The 15,150-nt window shown below is 47.9% G+C and overlaps 1 protein-coding gene across 1 annotated transcript; it reads right to left on the bottom strand.

The window, feature by feature from the left end:
* Positions 1–9,281: 9,281 nt before the first annotated feature.
* On the bottom strand, positions 9,282–11,210 carry MIND_00299200 (FAD-binding-3 domain-containing protein; the record flags this gene model as incomplete). The annotated part of the gene is made up of 7 exons (XM_037359854.1): positions 9,282–9,629; positions 9,679–9,861; positions 9,919–10,130; positions 10,173–10,443; positions 10,490–10,795; positions 10,841–11,128; positions 11,184–11,210. The coding sequence occupies 7 exons, from the start codon at positions 11,208–11,210 to the stop codon at positions 9,282–9,284; spliced, it is 1,635 nt and encodes a 544-aa protein (XP_037222739.1).
* Between the last annotated feature and the right edge of the window lie 3,940 nt (positions 11,211–15,150).

The following is a 15,150-nucleotide window of genomic DNA, read 5'->3' as shown; positions in this document are numbered from 1 at the left end:
ATCGAACACTAGGTTCAGTTTGGCCTTAAGCCTAAATGTGAATGGTTAGCCCATAAAACACAGAAAAGTGAAAAATCACGAGTGTCTTTTGAAGTGGAAGTCCGCGGATTTCCACTTTAGGCAAAGTTGAACTTGACTTAACTGCCAGGTGGAAGTCCCCTGAGTTTTCAAAACAGTGTTAGGGCCATAACTCAATGAGTTCTTAACTATTGAAGACAGTTCATATATGACCAGAAAGGTATTCAATAGGCCTACAAACCATCCTTCAACTTGAACATCATTGAATACAAAACTACAGACTTTTACTAGCTGACATCTTAACTGCCAGGTGGAAGTCCGCGGAATTCCACCTTAGGGTCATGGTCAAATAATGAAAGTTGTAGATATCACAAATTAATGACTTGGTTCAGTTTGGACCTAAGCCCAATTCCCAATGGTTAGCCCACAAAATGCAAAAGATTGAAAAATCACGAGTGTCTTTTGAGTGGAAATCCGCGGAAGTCCGCTTTAGGGCCGGTTCAACCCCCCCAGTTGAACTTGACTTTTTCTCTTTGAATTGGTCTTAACCCAAATTTTCCTTGCTTCTATACCAAGTGTCTCACATATTTCATTTTGGCCTACAGTTTCTTAGCTGCTTCATACAATTCTTGAAACACTATGTTGGACTATGTTTCCCTTCTAATTCAAAAATAACTATGACCAGACTATTTTGGGGTTTTGGTCAGCCTGATGCTCTATGTTTTTGAAGGCATGCTGCGAATCTCTTTCTTTACTGATTACTAGAGCTATTTCAACTATATTTAAGGGTGGATCTGAACTAGTATTAATCAAGAGAACAAATGTTTCACCTTACATCAATGGGGTTGACAATGTAGAACACCCTCAAAACCTAATTGGGACTTCAACCATCTATGCTGACCTTTGGATGCTCAGTCAGATCAGTTTGAATCACACCCAGATTTAAGGGGGATTTTCCAAGTATGAAAGTTTGGTATAGAGTTGGGAAACAAAATGAGTTCAAAGCAGTTTCAAACCTATAAATTCAGTTTCTCTCACAAAGTATATTGACAAAAATGACATGTGAGATTTCTTGGAAAATAAGAATATGAATCCTGAAATGCATTATTTTCATAAGCTTTTATAGTATCTACTAATCACATGGCTTAAACTTCACCTAGTGTAGTTTATGATTAGTGGTGATCAACTTTGATTTGGGCTTTCTGTTCAAACCCAAACTTAACTGGACTGAACTAAGCTTTGGTATTTGCATTTGGCCAAAACCCTTTCCAAACCAGATTTGGCTTGGGTTCAGCCTCTTTTGCACAAAAAAGGCAGGGCTTGGCATTCAGGTTTGCTGAATCCAGGTTCTGAACCAAACCCATTCAGCCAAAATAGGCAAAGAACTGAACTTCACTATTTAGGATGCAAGCACTAACAACATGTCTATACTGCTGCATTCTGCAAAAACAGAATCCTTCCAAGATTCTATATTTGGCTCACTGAACCAATGGAAATGAAACATTAATTCTTTGAGGTGCTGTGTTTTGCACCTGAAACTTATATGTTAGCCAATTCTTATCCATTTAGGATCATTTATATATCGTTAGAAAGCTATCATAAATCTCTATCAACTGATACTCAAATGAAATTTTGCTTTCATCTCTTAGCACTACATGTACTATGGGTATTTTTTTTTTTTTTTTTTTCCCCATGCTTTAGGGCCGGCCCCATAATATATATAATATAGACTGCTGGCCCTAAAGTCATTAGGGCTGCCCTAATCAATGACTTATATATATATAATAATATAAAGACTGGCCCTAAAGTAATAAGACTTAGAAGTAATTAACTGCCAACACTTTAGGGCCAGCAACTTTGCCAAGGTATGATTGACCACTGGGCCCTAAGCCTGATTGTTAATTGAACTAAGACTTGGAAGCAATTAACTGCTAGCACTTTAGGGCCAGCAGAATAACTTCATACTTTATGAGGTTGTAGATATCACAAAATGAACACTAGGTTCAGTTTCGACCTAAGCTTCATTGTTAATGGTTGGCTCACAAAACAGAGAAAAGTGAAAAATCACGAGTGTCTTTTGGGGTGGAATTCCGCGGACTCCACTTTAGGGCCGGCCCAAAGAATGAAAGTTGTAGATATTCAAAATCAAACACTAGGTTCAGTTTGGACTTTAGTCTAATTGTTAATGGTTAGCCCAGAAAACACAGAAAAGTGAAAAATCACGAGTGTCTTTTGAAGTGGAAGTCCGCGGATTTCCACTTTAGGCAAAGTTGAACTTGACTTAACTGCCAGGTGGAAGTCCCCTGAGTTTTCAAAACAGTGTTAGGGCCATAACTCAATGAGTTCTTAACTATTGAAGACAGTTCATACATAACCAGAAAGGTATTCAATAGGCCTACAGACTATCCTTCAACTTGAACATGATTGAATACAAAACTATAGACTTTTACTAGCTGACATCTTAACTGCCAGGTGGAAGTCCGCGGATTTCCACTTTAAGGTCATGGTCAAATAATGAAAGTTGTAGATATCACAAATTAATGACTTGGTTCAGTTTCAACCTAAGTCTAATTCTTAATGGTTGGCTCAGAAAACACCAAAGTTTAAAAAATCACGAGTGTCTTTTGAGTGGAAATCCGCGGAGTCCACTTTAGGGCCGGCCTCAAATAATGAAAGTTGTAGATATTCAAAATCGAACACTAGGTTCAGTTTGGACTTAAGCCTAATTGTCAACGGTTAGCCCACAAAACACAGAAAAGTGAAAAATCACAAGTGTCTTTTGGAGTGGAAGTCCGCGGAATTCCACTTTAGGGTCATGGTCAAATAATGAAAGTTGTAGATATCACAAATTAATGACTTGGTTCAGTTTCAACCTAAGTCTAATTCTTAATAGTTGGCTCAGAAAACACCAAAGTTTAAAAAATCGCGAGTGTCTTTTGAGTGGAAATCCGCGGAGGGCCGGTTCAAACCCTAAGTTGAATATCACTTTTCCCAGTTGTAAAATAGTGTTAGGCTCATAACTTGGCCAATTCTTGTCCATTTGGGATGATTTATATACCATTAGAAAGGTATTTAAATTCTCCATCCCCTGGTACTTACTATAACGAGTCCTTTGACACATTTTTACAGTCAATTATACACCAAGTGTCTCACAAATTTCACTTTGGCATTGTTCAACTTAGACCAAGCTTACTGCCTGACCAGAAACTTTGGATCCATATAGTCTGCTCATTATTATAATACCACACAATTGACATCCTCAATAGCTACTGACAGTTCCAATCTAATCACAGGCTACTTTATAATGAATAAAACTAAGTGGTCTTATTGACTATGATATCTAGAACTTATACCAGATTCTTCCAGTCAGCAACTAGTATTCAAGCTAAATTTTGCATGCTGCTATTGACTCACATGTTTTTAGTAAAGCTTGGTTATTACATATGAAATGCCACTTGGTGCTTTACAGTTCGATCTTTGAAACCTCTACTGCATATAAATCCCCTATGAGCTTCTTGTCTGTTTGTGATACTTCAAGTATGGTTAGGAAGGTATTCAATGGTGCTAAAAATTGGTATTCAACCAGCCAACTACATGTTTCCCTACCAATTTAAAGTTTATACCACAAGGAAACTTTCTGATAACTATAGCATCTGGTCAGCCTGGTTTATTGTTGCAAATCTCTCTTATTGCTGATTACTGGAGTTTATATATTTAAGTAAGGATGTGAACTAGTATTCTCTACTAGGTGAACTACAAATCTTCAAAATCAAGAGAATCAACTTGGCATTCTCATACCTAAGCAATCAGGTGCATTTGTAGTTGCTGGAGGGTCGAATCCGTCCGGTAGCTAGATGCTCGTTTATAAAAACGTTGAGCTCCTTCTGTTCCTCGCCCGACAGCAGGATGCAGCAGCCCTTTACGGGCTCAGCATCCAGATGAAGTTCGATGGTGTGGTCCCATTTTCTCTGTTCTGGGAGTTTGTTAAGGTCCTGTTTCTCGACTACTTCTTTAAAGTCGGCCAAGCAGTGTGCTGGTACACTTTCCTCCATAGTTCGGGGCCCTTTGGCAGTGGTGGCCAACTTGGTAGCCACACTTTGTATGGCTCAAATATGGGCGGGCATGTTCTGCTAATGGTAACATCACTGTTCCTGGTGTCTGTGATGGCAAACATAAGAAGTTCGGAATGATCCTGAAAGGTGACCCGGAGGCGGGTGATGTGTATGATGGCCCCGTCAGCATTGTACACTGGGACGGGGTGCGGCAGGGCTTCCAATTCCAACTGGGAATCCTCTGCAAAGCATTTGTGCATGAACTCGGACATGACACCACTATCAAGTAGTGCCTTGACCAAGTATCCTCGGAGATCGTTAATCCCTTGGAGAGTGATGGCCACATGGGTGGCAGTGGTGCCTTTGCTCTTGCAAAGGGATGGGGGCATCTTGGAGTTGTTGTAGCGCTTTGGCCACATCGGGGGTGTACCCAGTCTACACGAACTCTTCAAGTTTGGGCCCATTCTCGGCCTGACAGGCCAGGCGGATCCATTGTTGCAATTTCGCACGTGCCTTGTCAGGTTGGTCCCGGATCTGGGCCAAAGGTCTCTTGGCACTGGCCATCATTGTAGCACCAAGTGCCGTGGGCCGTTGCCAGGGCTTGGGCCCGATCGATCTTCATCAGGGCTGGCCTAGTAGTGGGGAGTGCGATGGCTGCGGGCACCCCATTTCCTCGGGGTACCGCCATGGTCGATCCAGTGGCGCTAATGGCTGTGTTTCAGGCCCATCTGTTGAATGGGTTATGATTACTGAATCCGCTTTTAGCAAGGGCGGGAGCTGTTGGGGCGCTTGGGCCCAAGGGTGACTGATCTTGTAACTTTCGTCGAAGATGTGGAAGTGGCAAAGTACACCATCCTGTTTGATGGCTTCCACCTTCCAGGCTTCATAGGTATCGGGAGAGTATCTTTTCGGTAGACCACGTTCATAACGACCTGAAGCATCCCGTTCTTGGCGATGCAGATAATATTGACGTAGTCGACTAGTCGAGGATGGCAAAACAGCTAGTTGCATCCATATCTTTGGTTTGAATATGGCTTTCCATCTTCTGCTGCACGATCTCGGTGTGAGCCTCGCCTCAGAAGGCTGCAATAAAGGCTTTTTCAAAGCTGATGCTTATGTAAGCACACATTTTAAACAAGATAAATTTAGTCAAGTCAAGTTCAAAACTATCACTGGATTAAACTCTTTTCTTGATGTGACACACCACATGTTATGAAATAAAATAGAATCCTTAATTACATTGCTTACATAAGCACATTTCATACATGGCCTGTACCCGTTCCTGCCGATGTCCCAGGCCCGCTTTGGCAGGTGTGGGTACAGAAGCCACGCTGACGTCACCTGAACTATAACTGAAAGATTTTGGATCTTTCAATAAATATGATTTTACTTTGTAAATAAAATTTACATTAGATACTTTCAAGCCATCCACACCAGCCTGCTGAACCACTGGGACAATTTGGGGCTGAACACCTAATGAAGTGAGACTTATAGATATAATTTTTTTTCATCCAAGTCATTATTTATTCTCTTTCCAACAAGTCCAGTTTTATTCATCAAAGTGATAAGGCTTCATTATTATCAGGTTCACTCTTTCACTTTTTCTATGCTAAGTTCAAAAATCATATGAAAATTCTTGAGGAGATAATCATATTTGCTTATATAATATGTGTTCCCCTGATTTATTTTCTATGCATTTCTATTGCCAATTTAACTATCTTAACTTGTGTTAATTGTAATATTGGATGATTATGTAAGCTGTGTTGCATGTGAATTCTTGATTTAATCATATGGCAAGTAGCACTAAAAATAATCTATAGTGAAGAACAAGTGTTGTCTGCTAGGACCTCCCTTTCCAAAAATCAAGGCCACAAACTTAGCATTCTCATGCCCAATGAAGGACTGAGGATTGAGTTGATGGGATGTCAGAGTGATATATATCGATATAATTTGTTACTTTTTCTGTTTCCCTTAAGTTCTATCACTGTAATATTTCAATTAACTATTTGTACATGTTCAAAATTGCCTTTAATTGAATGAAGATCAAAAAGAAAAATGGACGCCACTCAATCAAGATTAGATAGTGGCTAATAGTGATTATGTAAGCATCAGTCTACATCAGATCTTCTGACTTATGCTATACAGTTCAGCGCAATCTCTGTGTTTATAGTCTGCATCCTGTGCAAGATCCATGTGGTATAGGCCTAAGTACAAGGATCATAGACAAGAGTCAGATTTGAGCTAGTTCTGTGATTACGGAATCAACTATCTATTCATTTATTTCATCCATTGTTCATTTTTTCTATGCATATATGTTTATTGGATGAATGGTTCAATTCAATATTTTAGCTTATGTTCATTGATTATATATTATCAGCTTACGTGCATGTAATGTTTTGGCTACAGTTTCAACGACACATTGTGTAGTCTGGTTCATATGTTCAGATATTATTCAGTTGAATAAGGGAATTACATGTAGATAATATTTTTTTTGCGGTCGGTGCAGGAGAGCGCTTGGCTCGGATGGGCCGCTGACTTCCTCCCGGCATTGGTGCCACCCCAGTCTTAGTCCCGGACCCGCTCTGCGGACCTGCCTGCCCACAACTCGAATGCGGTGTGGAAAGCAGCTCACCCGCATTCTGCAACTCCTCCAAAGGTCGGTCGCGCACATAATTACCGCGCGCAACAACACCGCGGGGAGCTGCGAAGGCAGTCAGTATGCTGTTTGCGATGAGCCAAGACTTGGTATACACGGCGGTGCCGAATACGAGCCAGCCCGGCAGTATCGCCACCGTGCCAGTTTCATCAACGGCCACGGTAAAGGAAGTACTTCGGGGGGTTGTCCTCGACGACAGCGCTGTGGCCCAGCTCGCAATGTTGCATTTGCGGGCTCTGAATTAACGGTTGAGCACTGAGCGGTGAGGGTAGTATCGGAAATCCGAAAACACCTACAATGAGACGACATCCCATGCCTCCCGCGGCAGTAAGCGGGTACTAATGGCGGCTGTTTGCAAGCAGAACGCGCAGGGCACGTCGGGCTTGACTTGTGCGAGAGCTGGCTGGTGCGATACATGAGTGAAATTCAGCAAAAGGGCTGGATGGACTCACTTCGGCGCTGCGGCAAGACGAGGGCGTCGTTCCGCTTGCGATTCCCAGGAGATGGGCAGGCATATGCTCGCTGTCCGGGCGCAAGTTTCCACGCCGAACGGCCGCGATGCGGGCCGGAGCGCCCCTGGCCTCGGAAGACAGCGGGAGGACCGCGCAGACGTAGATACTAGACAGTGGCTTGTGTCGTTTGAGATCCACAGAATGTGGAGGAAGTTACCACTTCTCCTCGCCCTGAAAGCACCAGGCCGAGCGAGCGAGAACGCGGCCCGTTTGAGGAGTTTGAGGACAGGTTGACTCTGCCCGCGTTGAAGACTTGAGCCAAGACCGCCCCCGGCCGCGCGGGACAGTCGCTGCTCCGTTTCGCCCTAGATTTTATCAACAGTGGGGGGCATATTGCCCCCGCCTCTGCTGTAAATCTCAACCGAATCGGGGCAAAGGGCCACCCGCTGTCCTCGAGACAGTGGCGCCGAAGCATCGGCCCTAGAGCGACGCTTCGGTGCTCAACAACGACGCGGTCGTTTCGCCTGGAGGTGGGCGTTCGCCACGCAGCTACTCGCGCGCGCCATTTCAAGGGCAGCGGCCCAGAGACGGCCGAGAACCGCCATCGGCCTCGGAAAGGCCCGGCCGGGCAGCGGCGCCGCAGCGCTGACCCAAGCCCGCAGTCGTCCCGCGTGAAACTCGCTGGGGATAGAGGGGCATATTGCCCCGTCTCATCCTGAAGGTCCTGGGCCGGACGCGTGAGAACGCGGCCGACCGGCCCCGAGTTTCGCACAGCAGAGATCGGCGAGCGCAGGGCCAGCCGTTCGCCCGCTTGTCTTGAAAACTTCAGCGGCTAGACGGCCGCGTGCGCTCTGCCTGCGCTGAGAAATTCAGCCCGAACGGACCAGAATTGAGCTCGGCGCTCACCGATCTTGTGCAGACCACTGTCGACAGCGAGCGCGGCCCTACACAGCCCCCGAAACGCGTCGAGACATCTGGGATGTGTCCCAGGCGCACCTCGGGACCAATCGTGGCCGAAACTGCCAAGATTTGGCCAGCGTCGCGCCTGGCGCCAGCCCAGATCCAACCGGCAGATCGGCGCGCAAGGCCACACGAAGGACGACAGAGTGTGGCGCCTTGCGCGTGTCCATTTTCCCGCCGATCCACCGTCGCGATGGCGCGCGGTGGCAGAAGGTGCGCCCAGAACTCTCCACCAGCTACAGTGGCGAGTGTATCGTCCGCGTTGCCGCCTAGTGTCTTCGTTCGAGCGCGTTGAACAGGATTGAGCAGGCCGGGGCGAGTCGTCCGGGGCCGTGAGGAGGGCAGCGGGAGCGAAAGGGAGTCGGCAGGAGGGGCCCAGTTGGCGCCAGAGGTAAGCGCAACGCCAGAGTCTTCTGTAGTGTGCATTGAAAAGGTTTTTAAGCAAGTCGGGGTCGTCCGGGGCCGTGAAGAGGGCGGCAGAAACGGAAGGGAAGTCGGCAGGAGGGGCCCCCGGCCCCGGCTGGCTTTGGAGCCGTCTTGCCGTCGAGGGAGAGTGAGACTGGCAAGCGCGTTCGGTGTGGTGTGTGGTGAAGGAAAACTTCTTGAGGCTGTGTGGGAATCCGCCCCGGCCCTCGGCGCTGCATGCCGGATTCTTGTCACCGCTTCTTTTTCATCAACCACCACCCGCTCTTGCGCATTAACCGCTGTGTGCTGTTGACTCAGTGCGCCCAGGCCATCTTATGCCCCGCTCAATCCATCGTCGAGGTCGCCCGCCCGTGCGCTGAACAGCTCCCGCTGCATGCCCTCGCCTCTGCGCGACACCACCACCGCCTGGTCCTCCATCAAATACCGGGGGCACTGCGCCTTTGTGTCGTTGTTCTCCAAATCGAGGAAGTCAATGACGGCGTGCTGGAGCCTGGCCACGCCTTGTAGTACACCCCGCCATCAGCACGGTGTCCGCGTTGTACTCGTCAGCTTGCCAGATTGCAGGGCTGGCTTCAAGTTCGTTGCCTGGGCTCTTTGCGCTGGGCCGCGGGTGAAGCGCCAGGGAGTCCCTCGCGATCAGTGACTTCGCCGACAAGGTGCGTTTCATCCGCTCCCAATTAGCAAGAGGCTGAACCATGTATTATAGTACTCAATCTTTCACCCGAAGATCTTTGCGAAATACTCTGGCACGTCTGCGACCGCTTCCTCCGCGCTCCCACGCTGCACCATGCCAACGACACCATCGGGGCGCACAACCACGACCACCGTCTCACCTGCCTCGACGCCGTACCCGGCGTACGCGTGACCCCGCGCGTCGTGCAGCACAATATCCACGCCATCCGCTTTGAGAGAAGAAGTGTCAACAGAGGCGGGAAGAATCTGCACCATCTGTGTTGTCCCCACCGGTAACCCTTGAAGCAGACGGGAGAACTTGGAGGCAGCACCGCCGAAGAGGAGGACGGTGTGCAGGGCGACGTCGAACACCTCGAAAAGGCTCGTCTCCTTCTTCATTGGGTAAACAGCCACCAGCCCCGGGGCATCTGGCGCGCGGTACGCGGCCCGGACGCCGGTCTCTGCGAAGCCCGGCGCGTACGCCGGGGGGGGGGCCGGCGTCGTTGTCCTCGGCGATGATCGAGCTCCCCGAGTAGTTCACGCCGAGCATCGATAGCCCTGCGCCGTTCCTGTCCGTGCCCATCGGAGCATCCTCGGTGCCGTCCGCGTCGAGCTGCTGCTTCAACTAGAAGAACACATCAGCGGAAGAACAAGGGGTCGACCACAATATATATCCACGCACCCGGAGCGCGTCAAACGTGGAGTTGTACAAGGCAGTTGTGAGTTGTAACATCTGCGCGATCACGCGGAGGCGCTCCTCGGCGTATGTGTCGAGCAGCGCATCGGGGGCATGGTGGTTGATCACGAGCGCAAGCTTCCACGCGAGGTTCGCCGCGTCTTGAACACTCGAGTTGAGGCCTTGGCCTCCAGCAGGGCTATGACAGTGTGCAGCATCTAAATCATCAGTCAGATAAGGGGGATTCTGGCATGGCGCACCCCCTGCGACGAACACGCGGCCCGCCCGCATCTGATCCACCATGCGCATGTTCGGCCGATAGCGCGACAGCCACGTCGCCTTCCCGAACGTGATGTCCGTGCGCTGTGTGACCTCATAAAACGTCTCGACGAACTCGTCCCGGGTGAACGGCCCGGCGTGCTGCACCGCGCCGGGCGTGCCGGGGACATATGCGAACATGAAGAGGTTGGAGTCGGGCGTCGCGCTGCGGAGGACCATCGTGCGCGGCGGGTCGGCCCACATGTGCCACAACTATAAAAATAAGTTAGTTAGCGCCAAAGGAAAGCACGAAACTTACCCCGGGAGACACACCGTCGACCTCGATATCCCCAATCAACATCTCCTGCTCCTCGTGTGTCTCACCCAGGAAATTCAGCCCCAGGCCCTTGCGCACGACACTGTGTGCGCCGTCCGCGCCGATTAGCCACCCCGTCTCGGCGATCTCTTCCGCGCCGTCGGCATGTTTGAGCGTGGCGCGGACACCGTCGGAGTGCTGACTAAACTTGGTCAGCTCCACACCGAGCTCGACGGTGCAGCCCAGCTCCGCGAGCGCACCGCGCAGCACCGCCTCGTGCGCGTCTTGCGGGATGTTTATCGCGTTCGGCTGTCAAATCCATCAATGTTCCCTCTTAAGAATATAAATCCTCACGTATGGCATCCCCGGCGTCGCCTCTGCCCGCTCCGTCAGCCTGAACTCCTTCTGCGGCGTCAGATTTTCCTTGCCCGGCTTGTACAGGGCGATGTTCGGGATCTCCGCCCCGCAAGCGGCGATTTCTTGGTATAGGCCGAGCTGGGCGTAGAGCTCGAGCGTGCGCGCCTGCACGCCCGAGCCGCGGCTCCCGGGGCGGTAAGCCGGCTCCTTGTCGATGATCCGCACGTGCACGCCGCTGCGCCGGAGGATGAGCGCAAGCACGAGCCCGGAGGGGCCCGCGCCGGCCTGCAGAACGCTGAGTTACTGTTTGGCCAATTCCCGGACCCTGAGATGAACGCACGATGAGCACTTGCGGTTCGGTTTCCATCGTTGTTCAGGTTTCTGTAGATTTGAGTTCTTCCAGGCTGCTGTCGGCCCTCACTTATATATGTGTGCATACTGCCGGTGGGCCAGAGCAGCAAATAGATCGCTATCCTTCACCAGCGCCGACACGTTCAGACACCCTGATGGCCGCAGCGACGCGTCGCCTGCGCAGTTGCCAGCCGGGACGTGCATACTGGAGCCTGAGAGACGCGGAAATACGCCGATGACATGTTGGGCCGCCCAGGTAGTGAAGTGTGTAAGGCGGCTGACATTGTGGCACGGCATCTTCGACGGTGATCAACTGCGCGAGAACCGTGACGGCGTATATGTGTGGCTTGCGTAAATAGCATTTCTGTAAAAAAGAAATAATATTTGTGTTGTGCCCGAGTTGAACCCACACGACCTGTATGTGCGGACTTGGGGCGGACTCCGTGTGCGCAAAATTGTGGACAGCGCTTTTCACGCCTCTGCGCGATTTGGACTTGGGGTGGGCTGGGGGGTGGGCCTGCCTTATATATGGAAGAGTAGCTTGGCTTCAATGACCCTGCTCTTCCTATTGTGGGTTCTGGGGGGGAGACAGTGAAAGTGGATCAGTCTGGTCTGTGCTTCATTAAATTGGCGGAGATAGGATATGCTATGGTAAGCCTGCGGGTAGCGAGGTTGGTTCAACACCTTCCGAGCTGAGCTCAACCTGTTGGTCATAGTGTGTTTGTCAGTGGTTTGCTAGTAGCTGTCTTTTTGGTTGTGGCATTTTCTTTGGTCTGGCAGTCTTCCTTAAGACTGCCACTAAGCTGTTGGGAGAGTAGTGAACTCCCATACAGCCACTACACCTGATTGGCAACTCAGTAAAACTGCTAAAAAAGTCAGAATAACAAAAGTCTTCTGCTTCAAGTGGATCATCTGGTTGATTGTACTCTTCCTGCATTCACAACTTATGTTGGCTTCTCTTTCTGTACTATGGGTATTTTTTTTTCTTTTTTTCCCGCGCTTTAGGGCCGGCCCCATAAATGACTTAGTATAAAATAATATAGACTCTAGGGCCAGCTCCATAAAATATAAAATATATAAGACTGGCCCTAAAGTAATTAACTGCCAGAACTTTAGGGCCAGCAACCTTACTGGGCCCTAAGCCTGATTGTTAATTGAACTAAGACTTGGAAGTAATTAACTGCCAGCACTTTAGGGCAGGCAGAATGACTTCATACTTTGTGAGCCTGTAGATATCACTATTTGAACACTAGGTTCAGTTTTGACCTAAGCTTCATTGTTAATGGTTGGCTTATAAAACAGAGAAAGGTGAAAAATCACGAGTGTCTTTTGGGGTGGAATTCCGCGGACTCCACTTTAGGGCCGGCCTCAAATGGTGAAAGTTGTAGATATTCAAAATTGAATACTAGGTTCAGTTTGGACCTAAGCCTAATTGTGAATGGTTAGCCCAGAAAACACAGAAAAGTGAAAAATCACGAGTGTCTTTTGGAGTGGAAATCGAGTGAAAGTCCGCGGATTTCCACTTTAGGCCTTGACTTAACTGCCAGGTGGAAATCCCCTGAGTTTTCAAAACAGTGTTAGGGCCATAACTCAATGAGTTCTTAACCATTGAAGACAGTTCATATATGACCAGAAAGGTATTCAATAGGCCTACAAACCATCCTTCAACTTGAACATGATTGAATACAAAACTACAGACCTTTACTAGCTGACATCTTAACTGCCAGGTGGAAGTCCGCGGAATTCCACCTTAGGGTCATAGTCAAATAATGAAAGTTGTAGATATCACAAATTAATGACTTGGTTCAGTTTGGACCTAAGTCTAATTCTCAATGGTTGGCTCAGAAAACACCAAAGTTTAAAAATCACGAGTGTCTTTTGAGTGGAAATCCGCGGAAGTCCGCTTTAGGGCCGGTTCAAACCCCAAGTTGAACATCACTTTTCCCAGTTGTAAAATAGTGTTAGGCTCATAACTTGGCCAATTCTTGTCCGTTTGGGATGATTTATATACTATCAGAAAGGTATTCAAATTCTCTATTACCCGGTCCTTGAGCAACTGCCAGTTGTATAACTCAGTCAATTCCTGTTGGTTGAAATATCATTAAAAAGCTTCTCAATATAGCTTTACTTGTTTGTTTGGTATACTTCAAGGATGGTCAAGCAGGTATCATATTTTATGATTTGAAGTGGTATTGTATTCTCCACCAAGTGTCTCATAGATTTTACTTTGGCCTACACTTAGACCAAGCTTAACCAGCAACTTTGTAGCAATATGGTCTGCTTGGAATTCCAATACTACACAATTGACATCCTTAATAGCTACTGACAGTTCCAATCCAAAACTGGGTTAATCACAGGCTACTTTATAATGAATGAAAGTAAGTGGTCTTATTGACTATAATATCTAGTCTTCAAGCCAAATTTTGCATGCTGCTACTGACTCACATGTTTTTTAGTGAAGCTTGGTTATTGAATATGAAATGCCACTTGGTGCTTTACATACTTAGTTAGATCTTTTAAACCTCTACTGCATATAACTCCCCTATAGTTATATGAACTTCTTATCTGTTTGTGATGCTTCAAGTATGTATTCAATGGTGCTACAAATTGGTATTCAACCAGCCAACTACATGTTTCCCTACTAATTTAAAGTCAATACCACAAGAAAACTGTCTGATAACTATGGCATCTGGTCAGCCTGGTTTCTGAACTTGATATTCTGTTTGAATGCATACTGCAAATCTCTTTGATTGATTACACGAGTTTCTATTTAAGTGAGGATGTGAACTAGTATTCCCTACTAGGTGAACTACAAATCTTCAAAATCAAGAAAATCAACTTGACATTCTCATACCTAAGCAATCAGGTCCATTTGTAGTTGCCTGTTTCCGACAATCACCCTGAGATACTTGACCTTGTTCTGTTTGAATGATTGTCCTTCAGGATCTGCAAAACTTCCTTAACCATGGTTCAATGTTCGGCGAGGTTGCTGGAGTAGATGAGAATATCATCCAAACATGATCAAGTTGGAGAACAGTTTGTTCATCATTGATTGGAACGTGGCCGGAGAGTTCATAAGGCCATCATAAGTGGTTCGAACAGGCCCCGTTGAGTGCTGAACACAGCCTTCTCTTTGTTGCCTTCTTTTATCCATATATAGTTGTACCCCCATCGTAGGTCGAGCTTGGTGAACTACTAGGCATTACGTAATTTGTTTAACATCACTGTTCCTGGTGTCCGTGATGGCAAACATGAGAAGTTCAGAATGATCCTGAAAGGTGACCCGGAGGTGGGTGATGTGCATGATAGCCCCGTCAGCATTGTACACTGGAACGGGGTGCGGCAGGACTTCCAATTCCAACTGGGAATCCTCTGCGAAACATTTTTGCATAAACTCGGATGTGACATTACTATCGAGTAGTGCCTTGACCAAGTATCCTCGGAGATGGTTAATCCCTTGGAGAGTGATGGCCACACGGGTGGCAGTGGTGCCTTTGCTCTTGCAAAAGGATGAGGCATCTTGGAGTTGTTGTAGCGCTTTGGCCACATTGGGGGTGTACCCAGTTTGCACAAACTCTTCAAGTTCGGGCCCATTCTCGGCCTGACGTGCCAGGCGGATCCATTGTTGCAATTTTGCATGCGCCTTGTCAGGTTGGTGCCGGATCTGGGCCAAAAGTCTCTTGGCACTGGCCATCGTTGTAGCAGCAAGTGCTGCGGGCCATTGCCGGGGCTTGGGCCCAATCGATCTCGATCTCCTCAGGGGTACCGCCATGGTCGATCCGGTGGCGCTAATGCCTGTGTTTCGGGCCCATCTGTTGAATGGGTTACGATTACTGAATCTACTTTTAGCAAGGGCGGGAGCCGTTGGGGTGAAGATGTGGAACTGGAAGTGGCAAAGTACACTGTCCTATTTGATGGATTCCGCCTTCCAGGCTTCGTAGGTATGGGGAGAGTAT

The sequence above is a fragment of the Mycena indigotica genome (assembly GCF_014461135.1).
Source record: "Mycena indigotica strain 171206Taipei chromosome Unknown Mind.scaff0003, whole genome shotgun sequence".
Classification (NCBI taxonomy): Eukaryota; Fungi; Basidiomycota; class Agaricomycetes; order Agaricales; family Mycenaceae; genus Mycena; species Mycena indigotica.
This window is presented reverse-complemented; position numbering and strand designations above follow the sequence as displayed.